Raw genomic sequence first — 18,060 nt, 5'->3', positions numbered from 1 at the left:
CTTCTGTCACATGCTCTTACAGGATCAAAGGCAATGAGGTCAAGTGACTACGGACTGAAACTCCTGAACTGTGAGCCAAAAACAAACCTTTCCTCCTTATAAATCAATTATCTCAGGCATTTTGTCACTAGCACAACAGGCCTAGCAAGTGAGATCTGAGGACTGTACTTAAAAAAAGATGTTAGTTGTATGTAATAAAAGACTACTCCCTGAGCCTGGCTTTATTCTGTCCTGAACAAAGGCAGCTGGGTCACCTGTTAGAGAAACCATGTACCTACAGCAAGTGAGATCATTAGGAGTGAATTAATTTTGCACTGCTAATAAGTGCCAGCACTATCTGGCCATTAATCAAACAAGTGTTCCTTTAACAGCTGTAGAGAACAATGCAAAATAACAGCTCCAGAGAGGAGAGAGCAGAGCATCCTCTTGGTCCACCGATGCAACAGGGAGCTGCCATTAACTTACTGCAAAGGTCAAGAGCAGGAACTTATTGAGGAGCACAGGATTTTCAAGAGCAGAGCCAGACTTTATGGATTCCCAGATCTGCCAGAAGAAAGAAAAGTGTCAAGACAAGTTGCCAGACATCTTTGAGCTGCTCACTGTCAAGCACAGCATGGAACTCAAAAGCATCGAGCTCTTCTTCCCTTCAGGCCCAGCCCCACTAATCCCCGACACTGAATTGCTTTGTTACCTCACTGCCCACCTCACACTACCTCCCCCATCCTTGTTCCCCTGATTACTTGAGCCCAATGAGAGAATCTAAGCATCTGCCCTCTTATGTTTCAGAACAGAGCAGGTGACCAGGCCACTCATGCCTTCAAATTTCCATCAGCAGGTATTTACTTATTGTCTCCTACATACCAGGCACATCGGGGTTGCAAAAATAAAAGACACAGTCCTATCCTCAGGAAGCTCTTAGTTTAGGGAGAAAGACAGGCATAGATGCACAAGGTCAGCACCATGTAGGACTGGCTATCATAGAAGCAGGGACAATTCCTGGGAGGAACATCAGACTCAGCTGGAGAGAGGCAAAGAGCCCAGGGAGGTTCTGGAAGGAAGAGATGTGAACTACATGGAGGGGATTTCTTAAAGCCTTATTTGGGATCCTCTCACCTCGAGAGATAAAGAAAGAGAATAAAATTCAGGTTTATGTGCACTCAGCAAGAACTGTGGCTGAAAACAAAAGCCGGGAGTGGTTAGCAGCTGGTGATGACAAGACATTTTAGTAGCTAAGATTAGTGTTTGTGTTGTGGGGTAAGACAAAACAGTGATGCAAAGAGAAGAACCATTCCCCAAGTGTGGGTGTAAGAAGGGAGCAAGCAAAGAGAAGTAGATCCCACTGCTGCCATCATACCCTTGGAGGAGCTGCACAGCGGACTGTGAAGGGTGGGCTGCCACTTTCTGACAAGTTGATGAGACAGGGTGGGAACTGCCAGAAGCTGGAGCCCTAGTTAAGGTGGGACTCTGTGAGGAGCAACCTGCTTTTTCCACTATGGAGTAAAACCTGATCCAACTTTCTGGAGACTCCCTTTAAGTGTGTGGCCAATGTGGGGGGACCGGGACCAGCAAGGCACAGGTCAAGAAAAATGAGCCTCATTGCCAAAGTCAGAAACTGTGCCAACTGCAGGGGATATGAGCAGAGCCTGCTCAGGACCAGTGAGAGGACCTCCTTCTGACCATTACACTCACATAAATAAATACCACTCCTCTTTTTCTTCCCCTACATTGGATTTTTGTCTTATCATGGTGCTCACAGGAAATCTTTTTTCAAATTGATAATTGTTATGTATCTATGGAGCACAATGCAGTAATAATTCAATACATGTACACTATGTATAATGATCAAATTGGTGTAATCAGCTTTTCTAATTTTTGTTGTGGGGATCCTTCAAATTCCTCTCTTCTAGGTTTTTTTTTTTTTTTTTTTTTGCCAGCACTGGGGTTTGAACTCAAGGCCTCACAATTGCTTGGCAGGCGCTTGAGTCACTCTGCCGGATGTTTCTAGTTTTTTTTGAGATATGCAATAAATTATTGTAAATTTTACTATGATATATATATATAAAATTTGTTCCTATCTACTGGTACCTGTTACCCATTCTCTCTCTAGCTCCTCTCCCGTCCCCTTCCTAGACTCTAGTGACCACTATTCTATTCTCTATGAGACCAACTAGTTTACCTTCTACATATGAATGAGAACATACGATATTTGTCATTCTCTGTCTGGCTTATTTCACCTACTCTAATGTCCTCCACTTCCATCCATGCTGCCAGTGATGAGGTTTTCTTCTTTTTGTGGCTGAATAATATTCCGTTGTATATATGTTCCACATTTTCTTTATTCATTCATCCATTGATGGACACCTTGATTGATTCCGTATCTTTCTTGGCTATTGTGAATAGTGATGCAATGAACTTGGGAGTGCAGGGGTCTCTTCAACATACTGATTTCATCTCCTTTGGATATACATCCAGCAGTAGGATTGCAGGATCATGTGCAGGAACCTACACTGTTTTGCCCAATGGCTGCACTATCAACAGTATATAAGACGACATCGTTTTGAAGGCTAGCATATAGATCTCTCAATTAAGTGGGATAAAGAGGATTGGGATAAACAGTTCCTCTTCCTCCCCCAACCCACCATTTTAATATGTGAAGAAGCAAAAGAAAGACATTCCAAGAAGAAAGGAGGGAACAAAGAACAGTGATTTTCTGTCAGTGAGGCAGAGAAGGCAAGGGCAAGAGGCAGGATAGACAGGCCAAAGAGGCCAGCAGGGGCCAGGCCACAGAGGGCCTCGTAAATCAGCAGGCGTCAATTAGATTTGACCCTGACCACGCCAGAGACACTGCATGGTAATCTCCTATGGCATCGTGGTGCACAGGACCATCAAGCCTCTTGGGGGCACAGAGCATGGGGCACCCAGACGCATTCAGCCACAGGAATGTAACTCCAAGAGGTCAGGCTCTTCTAAAACACTCACTGGAGATAAACAGCAAACTTCATTTTTAACCTCTGCCATGAATTTTTGGTCTGTCCTCAGCTGAGGGCCTGGCTGTCTTCTCCCTAACATTCTCACCAGCACAGCAGAGAGCTAGGCATATTCTCTCTGGGGAAATTAAAAGAAACTTGCCAACATCTTTGTATCCATTATGCAGTAGTTTCTGCAACAGACCCATGTGCCTCATGGGAAAGACTACACCTGCCAGGACCACAGGAAATACAACAGATGCATCAGGTCTGACCAGCTCACCTCATTTGCTGCTTGTTCCAAAAGTAGCTTCTTATCTGCAGTCTTGAAAGCCTCAAGCGTGTTGGTGTTATACAGTGTTCCAACAGCAGGGCAGCAGCGTGCAGGGGTGGGGGTACTCCTGAACCCAAGAGGAACACAGTCAGCCAGGCCCAGCAGGGATTCCAAACCAATCAGAGAATGACAAGTGAGCCACAGCATCACTCAATACTGCAGGGAGATTAATGGCACATTTCTCTGGGAAAAGATGAATGCCACTGTTCAAGGGCTAAAAGTCAGGTGCCATTCCAAAAGAAGCCTCCACAGCCCTGTACCATAACCTGTCAGCACACCATTCTTCCTCTGGCCCCTAACGTTCACTTCCTAGTTTTGTTGTTGTCTCTATTCCTTATCTTTTACTTCCTAGTTTTTACTCCTTCCCCTATTCAACATCATTGACCCAGGAACGATGCAAGGCTTAATTCTCACAACAGTTCTCTCTCCTATTTAAATATTTAAGCAACTGACCTAGAGTCACATAGTCCCAGGCAGAGTGGAATCAAAAACCAGAACTCCCTGCTCAGACCCTCCTCAGGCTCAAGGCACTGCTCTAACCCCTCCTCTAGCAGGAAGCCATTACCTACTGTCTCTAGTAATAGTTTATTCATAAAATAGAACATAATATTTTAGAGCATTTTTAAGAATGACAATCATATACCCCTACTAGAGGTCAGTAGACACCCTGAGGGCTGGGAGTGAGTCTTCTCCTGATCATCCCACAACCTGGCCCACCCATGCCATACCCTGAACACAGCTCTGCACATAGTGGTTGCCCTGGGGTCATCAGAGTTCCACAAATAAAATGCATGACACATGGGCTACCTGTCAATCTATGGTGCCAGTCTCATGGCTTACACCTGCTACACTGCCCTGAAGGCCTCTTTAGGCCTCAGAAATCAGAGTCAAGAGAAGAGAAGATGGGTTGATTCTTAATACAAATTCAGTTATGGTCAAATCTGCTCTCTTCTTTGAAGTGATTAACTTGTGTTTCAGAGGTTACAACTGGTAAATGAAAGTGTCACACATTAGTGGTCTAATACTGTCTTCCCTAACAACTAAGGCGGAGAGCATGCAGTGTTGCTTGTCACACTGATGGTATCTGCATGGGATGAACGCTCCATTGTCTTTCCATGTTTATCTGTGTACAATGGTGCTCACGGGGCTGGAAGGAGAAGGGATCTAAGCCTAGGACAGGCACCAGGGCACAATGAATGGACACCTGTAGAATTACATGCCAGATGCTGTTGAGAGGAGGAAGCTAACTATCAATGACCTGAGCTTTTCCTCAGGAGCTATGAGTCAGCAAATCAGAGCTGTTTGTCACTAGGCTCCTCCAATAAAAGAATATCCTTATCCAGGTGAGATGAGGACATCAAAGACAGGCTTAAAGAGAGAGAGAAATCACAAGGGGGTAAGATGAGGCCTGGAGGGAGGGAGAAGGAAGCTAACAGTTAGAGGAAGAAGACAGGAGGAGGCCAGAACCCATGCTGGGGAAAGCACAGAAGAGAAAGGTCCCTTCTTCCTAAATGGCCACATGCTCCAAGTATGCAAGGGCCATGAAACCACATCCCAAGAACTCAGGCCTTGACAGGATGGCTCCTAGGAACAACAGCACTCAGACAAGTTGGCTAGTGACAGCAATGGATGGAAAAGCACTTTTCGCAATTGAATTCCCACCAGGGGAGGTGGCCAGAGTAATGAACACAAGCCTGACACATGGGGACAGGAGACTCGTTCTGACCCTTTAGTTTCTTTTGTTTCTGTCTATGAATGTCCAGAATAGGCAAATTCTCAGAGACAGAGGCCAGGGGAGGGAATGTAGAATGACTGCTAAGGACTTCTTTTTGGGTGATGAAAATGTTCTGCCCAACTGTATGAAGTATTAAAAACAACTCATATGCACATTTTAAGAGGGTGAATTTTCTGGCAGGTGGATTATACTTTAATAAAGGTGCTGCAAAAAATCTGAATTGGCAACCTTCCCCATACTCTAAAGCCACAAGTGGATTCTCAATCATGTACATACCAACCTAGTGCTACGGTCTGGACGTTGAGCATTCCTCAACGTGTTAAAGGCCCATGTGTTAAAGGCTTGGCTCTTAGAGTGGCACTACTGGGAGGAGGTGAAACCTAGTGGGAGGTCCTAATGTCATTGGGGAGCTGCCCTCAAAAGGTAGATCTCTTAAGCCTGAGTGTGGCCTGTCCTCTCTCTTCCTCTGTGGTTCTGCTCTAGATATGACCTTTTGCTCCTATATACACTCCCACCATGTCATGTTGCTACCCACTGTCCTCACCAGAGGCTAAACAAATGGACCCGTCTCTTCTACCTATTTTCACCCTGGCTTTCTTTACCTTTCTAGCTATTGTTACCCAAAAGTAACAACTCAGACTTAACCAAGACACAAAGGCAAAGTCCTCAAGGATGACAGAGCCATAGATGGAAAAAGACTGGACACTAGCCCTGGATGATTAAGTGAGCAAGAATTAAACTTCTTTTGTGCTAAGCTCTTCTACTTCTGGGTCTGGTTCAGCAGTGTCCCCTGTCCTAACACTGCATTCTCCATTTCATGACATGGTGCCTGATAAAAAGATTCTGGACTGACAACTGGTGGCACACAGTTCAGCCAGCAGGATCCTGAGTCTCCAACTGCTAGCAGAGACTTCCAGATCTTGGAATATAGGGATTTATCTGGTACTGTGCAAAAGCTGAGACACTGTGGCATCCAGAAATGAGTACTAGGAATGGTAGCTCTCACCTATACTACATTCCTCTCTGTATGCCCAGTGCTCAGCACATTCTAGTATCAAGACACAGAGGAAGCAGGTAATCTTGAAATAACGATTACTCTCCACATTTATACAGCACTGAGCACACCACAATGCAAGTCTCTGTCTTCTATCACATACATACTGCAGTGGAGCTCAGTAGGACGTGTTTCATGAGTCTTTGCATTCCTAACACCTACACGTTCTGTGCAGTGTAGACATTTGCTGATAAATAAATTCATACTTTCTCTAAAACCCATGCAGATATATGGCAATAAAACAGAGGCAGAGTAATGAAGAAAATCTGGACAAAAGCAATTCCTGCTTTCTGTGTATTCCCAAGTGATTCCATTACACTTTCTAACCATGCTATGAAAGAGGAACTCAAAACAATCAGACTTTTAAAAAGGAAGGAATGTTCAAAGACAGAGAACATTCTAGAAATGAGAAGTAAAAAGATTTATCTGAGGTAGCACAGTTAATAAGCCATAGGACCCAGGTCTTCAAACATCAAAGTCAAGGGTATTTTCACAGCACTGAGGACCATGCCTTATTCGTTCTCACCTCCCTACTCTGTCCCAGTGCTTCATGACATCGGGCAGGGGGGTGGGGGAGTACATAACAGTCGAAGGGAAAAACATGTTCCAGTGAGATCCAGCAATCTGTGTGAAGGTCACAGCTGTAGGATCACAGAGTGTCTGCCACCAAACTTTCTAGGCTACTCATTTTAAGGTGCTTTTATAATAAGATCAAACTTAACTTCTATGAATTACATTTTTCTAATTAATGTCCAAAGAGTAAAATTCTTAAAATCTTTAAGCACAGAAGTGGAGATGTGGCTCAAGCAGTAGAGCACCTGCAAAAGCACAAAGCCCCGAGATCAAACCCCAGTCCCACAAAAAAAAAAAAAAAAAATCTTCAAGCACAAACAGAACCTCAGTCTGGTGTCAAGACGGAGACAGGAGCAAGGCCAGTAGGAGATGAACCCAAAACTCTGCATATGAAACGAAAACCTGATGTTCCCTTTCACCCTCATTGGACAGTTTAATGCTTGTATATTTTACTCATTATATTGTAACTGCTCCAAAAGTAAGGTAGTTTTTTGCCAAAACTGGAGGGTGATTACTAGGATTTAATTTGTTTTAACAAGTAATCACAAGGAATTTGTGATGGATCAAGAAAACCTTAAAAGGGAAAAGAAGCACCAACATGTACTTTTCAAAGATATAAAGACTAACAGTTTTGGATTTATATTATACTTTTAAATTTTCCAATATTTTGGAGATAAAGAATAAAATGTATTGATTTTTTGAGACATTAAAAAAATTTTAGAGCCACTTTACCAGAAATACCCTAGCCATTGAACAGGCAGACCTTCGAAGATCTCTTCATCTCCCCAAGGCCCTCACCTTGGCAGTGGTGAGGTACTGTAGAGCACAACGGACTTGTCAGTACCTTTAATTCTTCATCCCTCAGCAACCTTAAAGCCTCTCAGTGTGGTTATGATTCCACCCTTCTGTGAAACCAAACTCACAAGAACCTCAAATAACTTAGTCAACAAATCCAATGACTGTATATTAAACACTGACCTTGTTGACCATCCTGAAAGTACTTCCTTTTCTGGTTTCTGGGACAATGGTTGGGTTCTCTGACCACAGGTTTCCTTGGCCAGCTCAGTATCCTCTTTTTCTTCTCTGACCAGGCTACTCATTGATTGTACCCTGTGATCTTCTTATGCTATAAGATTGTTAGACTCCCGGATGGAGTCTAACCTTCCACATTACTAGTGGACCCTGTCACTCAAACTCAACATGTTTGGAGCCAAACTTACCTGCTCCTAGAAAGTGTTTCCTCCTGGTTTCTCTGTATCATAAAAAATAACACAATCCCCTTAGCTACTCAGACTGTATTTCAGAAACACACTTAATGGATGCATGTTTTTTCTCACTTCTGCTTTCTAAATTTAGCTAGGTATAACACTGGGCCAGCCATTTTACATTTTGACCCATGATCTCCTTATCTGAAAAGGAGAGAAAAATCCTGGCAGTTATAAAAAAGCACATCCCTGGCTAATTAAATACACAATAAATACCTCTTTCTTCTCTAGCAACTCCCATAGCCGCCAGGTGGATTTAAAAAAAAATTCTTTGAAGATATATCTGTCATTCTGTTTTGTAATGCCATGCATAGTAAGTTGTATGCAGAAACAGCCTAATAAAATTAACCGACTGATGCCCATGGATAAACAACTAAAGGAGTTAAGTCGAGAGGTACCAGTGAAGAATCATAAAATATTAACTACAGCCAAAGCTAGGAGGGATGTTATCCAAGTCCTAGTCAATCTAGAAGGTACTTAGCACCTGACAGGCTCTAAAAAATACTTATTTTTTTGTTGTTGAAAACAATGGGCCAGGTAATCCTAAGCAACTAACACTTGTCTCAGTGGGAGGTACATGAGAGTCAGGAGGTACTCTGCTCACTGGGCTTACCTAGCTCCTCCTGCAGTCCACCTGGGAGAGGTAACAATACTCACTCCTCGCCAAAAGCAAGCAGCGCTCTTTACTTTAATTTCCAAAATATAAATACTCACATGTCGAAAGCACTGAACTCCAATGTTAAGCGAGCTGGCAGCCCAGCAGAATCACCTGGACAGAAGGATTAGCACGTTTTGAGTAACAAGTCAGAAAAGTAGCATTTATAGCAAAAATGTCTGTGAACAGTTCTGTTCTTTTTAAATTAGGCTCAAAGTGCCCAATCTAATTTGTGCTTTTCTATGGTTCATAGATAATGTCTACAGATAATGACAGAATGTAACAGGGCTCTTGTAAATATGAGGGATTTGCCAAAAGCAAAAGATTCCCTGGAAAAAAAGTATTTCCAATCTCCTCCCCCCTACAAGGCTAAGTAATTAGTATTTGGATTAATAAGTTTGGAAGGAGAAACTAGTGGAGAGCTCTGAATATGAAGAACAGGAAATCAAAGCTGAGGGCTGGGGATGTGGCTCAGGGGTACAGCATTTGTCTGTTACGCGTGAGCCCTGGGTTCCATGTCCATAACAGGTAGGTAGGTAGACAGATATGATGATAGACAGATAGACAGATAGATAGGCATACAGAGAGATATCATGATGATAGATAGATGGATGGTAGCTGACATCATACTGGAGGTCTAAGAGGACCACAGAAGATCACAAAAGATGCCTACCATTATAGTAATAACCCTTAATGTCCTTGGGAGCTTCATCCAGCCGATATTCATTCAGCTTCTTTTGGGTCAACTCATGCCAGAAGCCAACATCCAAGGCACTACTGAAGGGGGCAAACTGCAATTTGGGGAGTCCAGGATCCCCCATAGCTGCCGCTCTGACTTGCCTATTGAAAAAATACAACAAAATATAGAAAAACAGCATAACCACATAAATCTTGCTGAGAAAGAACACTTATAATAAGCTTAATTTAAACAAACAAACAAAAGTAATGAAAGGTACAGCCACACGACACAGTTTAGCCTCCTGACCATTTGAAGTCTACTGCCAGTGTCATGAAGTATATTCTCAATGTTGTCAAACAAACCTCCACAACACTTTCATCTTGCAAAAATGGAATTGTACACCCTCTATACAGCCATTCTCCTCTCCCCTGAGCCCCTAAAACTCACCATTCTAATTTCTGTCATTATGAGTTTAACGATCTTAGATTCCTACTGTAACTGAAGTCACATAGCATACCTGTGCTTTAATGACTGGATTATTTCACTTAACACGCAACTTTGAAAACTATACTGAGTAATTTGTGGTGTTGTCAAGATTAGTAATTTTTTAAAGTAACCCTTTCTGACCTTAACTTTTTTTTGTCTGTTTTGGTGCTGGGGATGGAACCTAGGGCTTCATGTGTGGTAGGCCTTGAGTCACTGTCCCTGGTCTCAACTCCCCTGTATCTTCCTTGTTATCAGTGACTCTAACTGATGCACCAGTGTTAGTCCTTTGAGACAGTCACATCTCGGAGGATGTTACCATTCTTTGTGGCCATAGGGAGCTCTACAAATACATAATCCACAGTTCATCCAGTTAGCAATGCAATAATCTGCCTGTCTCAGATGAGCTCTTCCTCATCCCCAACAGGGGGAATGCAGGGTAAGTCCCTCCCCACCTCCCATGGGCCCCCACTTCTTTTAAATTTCATGTTTTGTCATTCAAATGCATAGAAAGTTTGCATTTTGCATCATGATACATTATTCTAATGCTTCATTTTCTCCCTTGAGTCATCAAATGAACTTGAACTTCCTGGCAGTCATGCCTGTTATACTCAACTTCCTCTCTCCCCTTCACGCTCTCAGTGTGCACAGACCTCAGACCCTAGTGTGAGAAGCACAATGCTGTAGGTATCCCCAGTTATCAGCCTCTGCATTATTTTATTTGGGCTATTTCCTACAATACATCCACTGTCTTAACATTGTCTCTGCCAAAGAAAAATGAAAATAAACTCAGCAACAATCCTATATTTGCCAAAGAGATTTTTATGCCTATGCCTTGGCTATGTGTCTATTTTAGAGAATTTGTTTAAAACCCTTCAGCTTAGACTTACCCACCATCACATTTTGATTAGGTAAACATCTACCTCAACAAACTTACCCATGACGGATTTGCATAACTTGGTTTAACTCTGCTAATCCTCTTCTCATTACTCTCAATGTTAGGCAATAAGGTTTTACTATTTTTCCTAATTTCCTGCCTGAGATCATGTTGATTTCCTAATTTTACATAGCTAAACAGTGAGACATTTATAATTGTTGTTTCCAATAAAATCCTCTTGCTGATACAATAATAGTTAATTCAAATAAAAGTTATGAATATTTTTAAAAGTTCAGTTTTGTGCCAAGATTAAAAAGTTTTCACTTTTCCAAATTTGTTGGATTTTAGAATCAGAGATAAGAAGCAGAGACAGTAGCTATACGATAAAAAGCACCTTTGTGCTCTACATAAAAAATGACAAAAAATCAAGATGGAGGAGTTGAGTATTTGGCCAGGGCATGCAAAAATGCTCTGTGAAGGAGCAGAACACTGAGGTAAGTTGGAGAGGACGAGGATGCTGGCTAGAAGACAGAAGGAACAAGAAGAGCAAAGAAACCATCCTGGCAAGCACAGGAACAGCAGGATACAAGTGGTCCCTACAAAGATGGTTTGTCCTGAGCAAGAGATGCAAGCAGAAGCTGAACAGGTAATGTGGGCACACACGAGAAGCTGGAATGTGAGCCTAAGTCTGCAGTGGAAGCCAGCAGCAGTTCCACACAGAGCATGACACAATTCTGTACAGCAAAGGACTTCGAAGGAGGCAGACAGGGACATCAGTTAAGAGTCTAAGAGGGCCTGGGGTGTGGCTCAGTGGTAGAGTGCCTGCCTAGCATGCATGAGGCCCTGGGTTACATCCCCAGCACCACAGGGAGAGGGGACAGGGGGGAGACCAAGCAAACTTAAAGAGGCTAAGGATCTACGAAGAGCTGATACTGGAAAAGAGGAGACCCTCCTTCGTGTCATTTAAAGAGAAAGTGACCAAACTTGGTAGATTCAAGTACGACAGAGGTGTAGCTCAATGGTAGAGCACATGCTTAGCATATGTGAAGCCCTGGATTTGATCTCCAGCACTGCAAAACAAAACAGAACAAGGATGACAGAGAGCATCCCTTGGGATGTCAAGCTACAACTGGCTGGAATGGAGCTCAGATGAAAGACAAGACACTTGAAAGGCAGGGTCATTCTTGGAAGGATAATAGTAATAACAACACTGGAAATCAGCAACAATGACAGGGAAAGGCTGATCTGAGGAAACAAAGGTGACCCAGAAAGGTGACCTTGAGAGATTAAGAGCATTGAACTGTTGAGGTCCTATTTAGGAAATTATTGCCTATGCCAGCACTTTCAAAGCCTTGGGTCTGACGTTAAGATGTTTAATCCAAGTTGATTTTTGTACCAAGTGAGAGACTTGGGTCTAGTTTCAGTCTTTCTACATGTGAATATCCAGTTTTTCCAGCACCACTTGAAGAGGATGTATATCTTTGGCATCTTTGTTGAGAATCAGTTGGCTAAAGATGCATGCATTTATTTCTGGGTCCTCAATTTTATTTCATTGGTCTACATGTCTGTTTTTGTGCCAAAACCAAGCTTTTTTTGTTACTATGGCTGTGTGGTGTATCTTGAAATCAGATACTGTAATGATGCCAGCATTGTTCTTTTTACTCAGATTGCTTTGGCTATTCAGTCATAGAGACAGACTAGAGGGACAGGAACTAAACATTGTTAAATCACTGCTAATGGCAAAGATAAGCCTTTATCTTTTAGTGTTGATTTTTCTTTTAAATAAGGTAAGGTTTTGGGGGTCTGAGCAATCTGACTCTCTCATTGACAGCTGTTAGACCCTTCCTTGGAGCCCTGGGCCTTGACCAGAGGGCTGCCAGCCAAGCAACCAGACTGTCCTCACACCAGTGCTGGCTGCTTTGGACACTCCATAGATGCCTTGAGGAAGCTATACAACAACCACAGCTGCTTGCTGCTGAAGCACAGCTCTGGCTCCTGAAGGTACCATCCCAGCCACAACTGTTTCAAACAGCTTGCGCTGGACTTTTTGCCATCACAGCCTCCGTGAACTTTAGATGTCCCTGCAGCCATTTCCACCCAGGTCAGAGGGGGAGCACTTCCCCTGGTGGCCCAGCAGAATGCCTATGACTGATGCAAACACAGTCCTTCAAGCACATAAGGAACTGCCAACATGAGACTGTGTCATGAGTGGTGCAAACATGTTGTTTATTTGCATGACTGCTACAGACACCATGATTACTAACCCTGAAAGAGCTTCTCTTCACCTACCCACAATTCCTATCTGGGTAGAGCAAAAGGACCCCAGCTAGCTGATTAGTAATACATACGAGTTTTTTGGGTCTAGCTTTGTTTGTTTGTTTGAGACAGGGTCTTCCTATCAAGCCCAGTCTGGCCTCACACTCCCAATCCTCCTGCCTCAGCTTCCCAAGTGCTGGATTACAGGTGGGCATCACCTCACTCAGCTTCCTCTACATGAATTTTAGGATTATTTATTTTGATGGGGATTGTACTGCATCTGTAGATAGCTTCAGTAGGATAGCCATTTTAGCAATATTAAATTCTGCTGATTCACAAATACTGGAGGGCCTTTCCATATTCTAGTCTTCTTCAATTTCCTTCTTCAGTATTTTATAGTTTTCATTATAAAGGTCTTTCACTTCCTTGGTTAAATTTATTCCTAAGTATTTTATTTTTTGAGGATATTGTGAATGGGATTATTCCTTTCTCAGCAAGTTCATTATTGATACAGGGAAAAACTACTCATTTTTTTATGTTGCTTTTGTATAGTGCTTCTTTGTTGAATGTGTTTATTAGTTCTCAGAGTCTTTTGGTGGACTTTTTAGGGTTTTCTCATCATCTGCAAATAGGGGTAATTTGACTTCCTCCTTTCTTTTTTTTTAAATTATTTATTTATTTATTTATTTTTATTCATATGTGCATACAAGACTTGGGTCATTTCTCCCCCCTGCCCCTACCCCCTCCCTTACCACCCACTCCACCCCCTCCCTCTCCCCCCTACCCCCTCAATACCCAGCAGAAACTATTTTGCCCTTATTTCTAATTTTGTTGTAGAGAGAGTATAAGCCATAATGACTTCCTCCTTTCTTATTTGTATCTCTTTTATTTCTTTTTCTTGCCTGATTGCTCTGGCTAAAATTTCAAGTACCATACTGAATGATAGTGGTGACAATGGGCACCTTTGTCTTCTTTCTGATTTTAGAGGAAATCCTTTCAGTTTTCCTCCATTCAATATGATACTGGCTCTCTCGGTTTGTTGTATAGTCTTTATTATTTTGAGGTATTATTCTTCTATAACTAACTTATTTAGGGTTTTTATCATGTTGAATTTGATCAAAGGGTTTTTTCCTGCATCTATTGTGATGATAATTTGATTTTTACCCTTGAGTGATATATGGGATTACATCAAATCAAAAAACTTATGTACAGAAAGGATATAATCAACAGAAAAAAGAGGAAGTCTACAGAATCTTTAGCTGGAGAAAATCTTTGCCAGCTATTCATGTGATAGTACACAAATATCCAGAATGTATAAGGAGCTCAAAAAATTTAACAGAAGAACAAGTAATGCAAATGACAAATGCACAAAAAATCTCAACAGACACATATGGCCAATAAATATATGCAACATCTTTAGCCATCAGTGAAATGTAAATCAAACCTGCACTGAGATTCCATCTCACCCTAGTTGGAATGGTTATTATAAAAAAAAAACATAATAAATGCTGGTAAGGATGTGGGGGAAAAGGAAGTCTTACACCCTACTGGTGAGAATATAAATTAGTTCAGCAAATAAGAAAATCAATATAGAGGTTCCTCAAAAAACTAAAAACAGAGCTACTATATGATTCAACTATACTATTCCTAGGTATATACCTGAAGGAATCTAAGTCAGCATACAGTAGATATACCTGCACACCCATGTTTATCAAAGCAGTATTCACAATAGCCAAGTTATGGAATCAGCATAGAGACACATCAACAGATGAATGAATTAAGAAAATGGAGTACATACACATGATGGAGTATTATTTAGTCATAAAGAATAAAATCATATCATTTCCATAAAATACATGGAGCTAGAGGTCATGGTGTTAAGTAAAATAAACCAGACACAGAAAGACAACAGCACATGTTTTCTCTCATATGTGGAGGCAATAATAATAATAATGGTGATAAGACCTGAAAGTACTACAGGGATTACTAGAGACGGGATAGGGACGAGGGATGAGGAGAGGACAAGAGAAGGTTGTGATCAAAACACAACATGTGCATGTATGGAAATGTCCCAGTGAACCCATTCACATGCATAATTTCTATACTGTAATAGTTATAATTCAAGAAAAGGGCACTGACACCAGGTAAGAGTTAAAGCAGGCAAGAACAACCAGGTCTTAGGAGTTACTCTGAGGAAGAAAAGCCAAAGCCCAACAAAGTCCTTGAAAAAGCCTGTGGTCAGGGAGTAAGAAGAAACAGGATCAGTGGAACAAACAAAGGGAAGGGCTGTAGTTGGTGGACCAGGGTGGGGCATCAATCTGCTGGCCCAAAGCAATACAACACTTCTCAAAGGGTCAGGATGAGAGGGCATGACAAGTCACCAGGAATGACTGCCAATGCACCTGAATTTTAATGTTTAAAGGAGCTCAATGGTATTCTATAAAATGCAATTTGACAGAAAATTGCCAAAGAGAACAGGCTGTAAAGGCAGGGTCACCACAGGGAGGAACTGCCTGTGTCCGGCAGGTTTGGGGGCAGATCACTTTGCTGATGAGTTCCTCATGGGCAGCTGCTTCCCACATGCTGAATATGCTCTGCACAATAAAAACACGCTTTGGCAATAGAAGCTTCATTGTGAATGAATAGAAAATTCACAATGGGGACTTAACAAACTCAGAAATAAAAAACTGCAGACATCAGACAAGAATGATAATAATTTTTTTCTATAGAATTGAAAAGCCTCACTGATCACAAAGGACACCACACTGCTGTCCCTAAAACTTCCTGCTGCCCCTGTAGCATCCCACACCAGACAGTGCCTGGCCAAGGGTTTCAAACTTTCACCACATGGAAGGCTTCCCTCCCTACTTTTATCTTTCCTCCTCTCTCCCTCCCTCTCTCTCTCTCTCCCTCCCTCCCTCCCCTTATTTTTTGAGGAAGGCTCTTACTATGTAGCCCAGGCTGGCATGAACTCACATTCCTCCTGCCTCTACCTCCCAATTGCCAGGATTACAGGTGTGTGCCACCACACCTGGCTCCTTAAGGACTTCTAGAAATGAGATGCATGAGCCCCACCTGCTCTTTCTTTTGAGGGTGGGTGGCCAGGAGCCTGTGAGTATGAGCACTGGCCCAGCTAATGCTGGTGTACATCTGGTGCTACCTTGATGCCTCTGTATCATTGGCCCTCTCACTTCTGCAGGTCCCCCATCTAAATCACATCAGACATACTTAAATACATTCTTATCCCATATTAGTTTTTACCATTTTTCTATTTGAAAGGATCTTTATAATTGTGCACCCTCAGAACTTTCATCTCTGCTGTCCAAGTCACTCTTATTTCCACAGGCCCCTGAAAAGCCTGTGGCCCTTGTGCACGGTGAGCTGAACACTGGCAGGGAGCTGGTGACCTGAGCCCCATGCTTGAGCAGCACTCTCACAGCCTCCTGCTTTGTTTTCTGGGCCTCAAATCGCTTCCTCCACAAGGCAACTAAAGTTTTCTTTCCACTGTCAGTTTGGAAGGGTTCCATGCTCACCCTCCCCTCCATCTATAAGCATTTCCCACAGCAAAAATTCATTTTCTACAATTTCCAACTATGTGCTACTGAATGTCAGGATTATTTCTAGTCCTAACCTCCAACCATATATGTTTGTGCCTTTCATAACAGGACCTGGATTCCTCAGACATCTGAAATTCAACAGATCCAAAACTGAACCTCCCTTTCCCCCCAACTCTGTCCCTTTAAAGCCCTGTATTTCCTGGTTGACTTAACAGTACCAGCATACATCCAAGGTAAAAACCTCAAAGTCAGCAGTAAAGCACTAACTCCTGAAGACTCAATCTCAAACAGTCCTCCAGAATGGGATGAAGGTAACAGTTGCTGGGCAGTGGGCCAGGACCAGACTCAGGAGTTCACCTGAATGCAGTTCTCCTAGAGCCCCAGGAAGAACTGGGGTATGGCTTAAGTGGTAGAGTGTCTAACTAAAGCCCCAGGAAATGACAGTTCCAATGCTACAGAGGAGGAAACTGGGGTTCAGGGAGGTAAGAAATACACCCAAGGCTTATAGCTAGGAAAAGGGGGAAGGAGGATGCAATTCCAGGTTACAATCCAGCAACTGCAGACTTCCTTCATGGGATGGCCTCTTCCTTTCATCTGCTCTGTCAGATGCCTGGCTCCACCATCCCTTGCACCTCAGTATCTGCCTGTGGGATCGTGCTCACAGGTCACTTTAGTCCCTGTGTTCACCAAATAAAGAGGTACACTGCCACCAGGGCTGATCTGCACAGCTGAAACCCTTGCTTAAGCAAAGGAACAAAACCTTCCAGGCCTCGCTACACCAAGAGCAAGGCACTATGTTGCCTTAGCTGCAAGCATTCTTGAAATCCTTCCCCTCACTACTAGGAAAATCCCTTCCCCATTTGGTTAAGGTCCTTTATGAAGCTGTCATTAACACCCTGTTAGTGGGTATCAGTGGCTCCCGCCCTATGGTGAGTGGGTGAAAGCTTCTATTACAGCATTTACCAACATGAGATGTACTTGCTTTTTGGATAGTACCTTTTCTAAAACTTTTAAAATGATGGTAGTCATTTTATCTGTCCTGTTGAATGCTTATTCGTGCCTAGCACCACTGAACCTTTCACACATCATTCTCATGACAATCCCACAGTGGTTACATCATGTCAACTTTGCAGAGAAGAAAACTGAGGCACCAAGAGGTAAGCAAGTTGGCCAAAGTCACATAGTCAGGAAGTGGGAGAGCTGAGATTGTTTGAGCCAGGTCTGCTGGCTTCAGATCCCCCACTCTCATCTCTGCTGTTCTGTCTTGGTGGGAAAACCTCTTTTCAGGACCTTTATTCCACCAGCAGCCCCACATAGCTAATGAACTTGTTTTTGAAAAATCGTTTGCATACTGACTTCCTTTCCAACACAGTCAAGACAAATAAGCCCAACAAAGAAAAAAATGAAAAAAAAAAAAAAAAAAAAAAGCCATGTCCAGAGCAATCATCCAATGTTGAGGAAATCAGCAGAGCAGCGACAGTGGGGAAAACCTGTGTGTGATGGACCATCAGGCTCTGATGCGTTAGTCATCCAAGACTTACTCTTAAAGATCAGATGTAACTTATTTTCATCGTAACTTCTGATGACCTGCTGAGGGCATCAAGATGGAATTTTACCAGAGCCAGG

General features: G+C 42.6%; 1 protein-coding gene across 9 annotated transcripts in view; it reads right to left on the bottom strand.

The window, feature by feature from the left end:
- Positions 1-18,060, bottom strand: part of Atg7 (autophagy related 7) — a 238,161-nt gene that overhangs the window by 206,002 nt on the left and 14,099 nt on the right. For 7 of the 9 annotated variants that reach the window (XR_012436383.1, XR_012436385.1, XR_012436384.1 and 4 more), the window contains exons 2-5: positions 9,256-9,422; positions 8,642-8,696; positions 3,250-3,367; positions 466-543 (exon numbers count right to left, since the gene is read on the bottom strand). Coding sequence is in view for 4 of the 9 variants with exons in the window: in XM_074044433.1 (XP_073900534.1) it covers positions 466-543; positions 3,250-3,367; positions 8,642-8,696; positions 9,256-9,403 (399 nt within the window). In the remaining 5 variants the exon portion in view is untranslated. Of the gene's footprint in view, positions 1-465; positions 544-3,249; positions 3,368-8,641; positions 8,697-9,255; positions 9,423-18,060 lie in introns of those variants that run through there. The other 2 variants (XR_012436386.1, XR_012436388.1) reach the window with 2 other exon arrangements.

The sequence above is a fragment of the Castor canadensis genome, chromosome 10, assembly GCF_047511655.1.
Source record: "Castor canadensis chromosome 10, mCasCan1.hap1v2, whole genome shotgun sequence".
In the NCBI taxonomy this organism is placed as follows: domain Eukaryota; kingdom Metazoa; phylum Chordata; class Mammalia; order Rodentia; family Castoridae; genus Castor; species Castor canadensis.
Note: the sequence above shows the minus strand (reverse complement) of the source record. Positions and strands in the feature narration are given on the sequence as shown.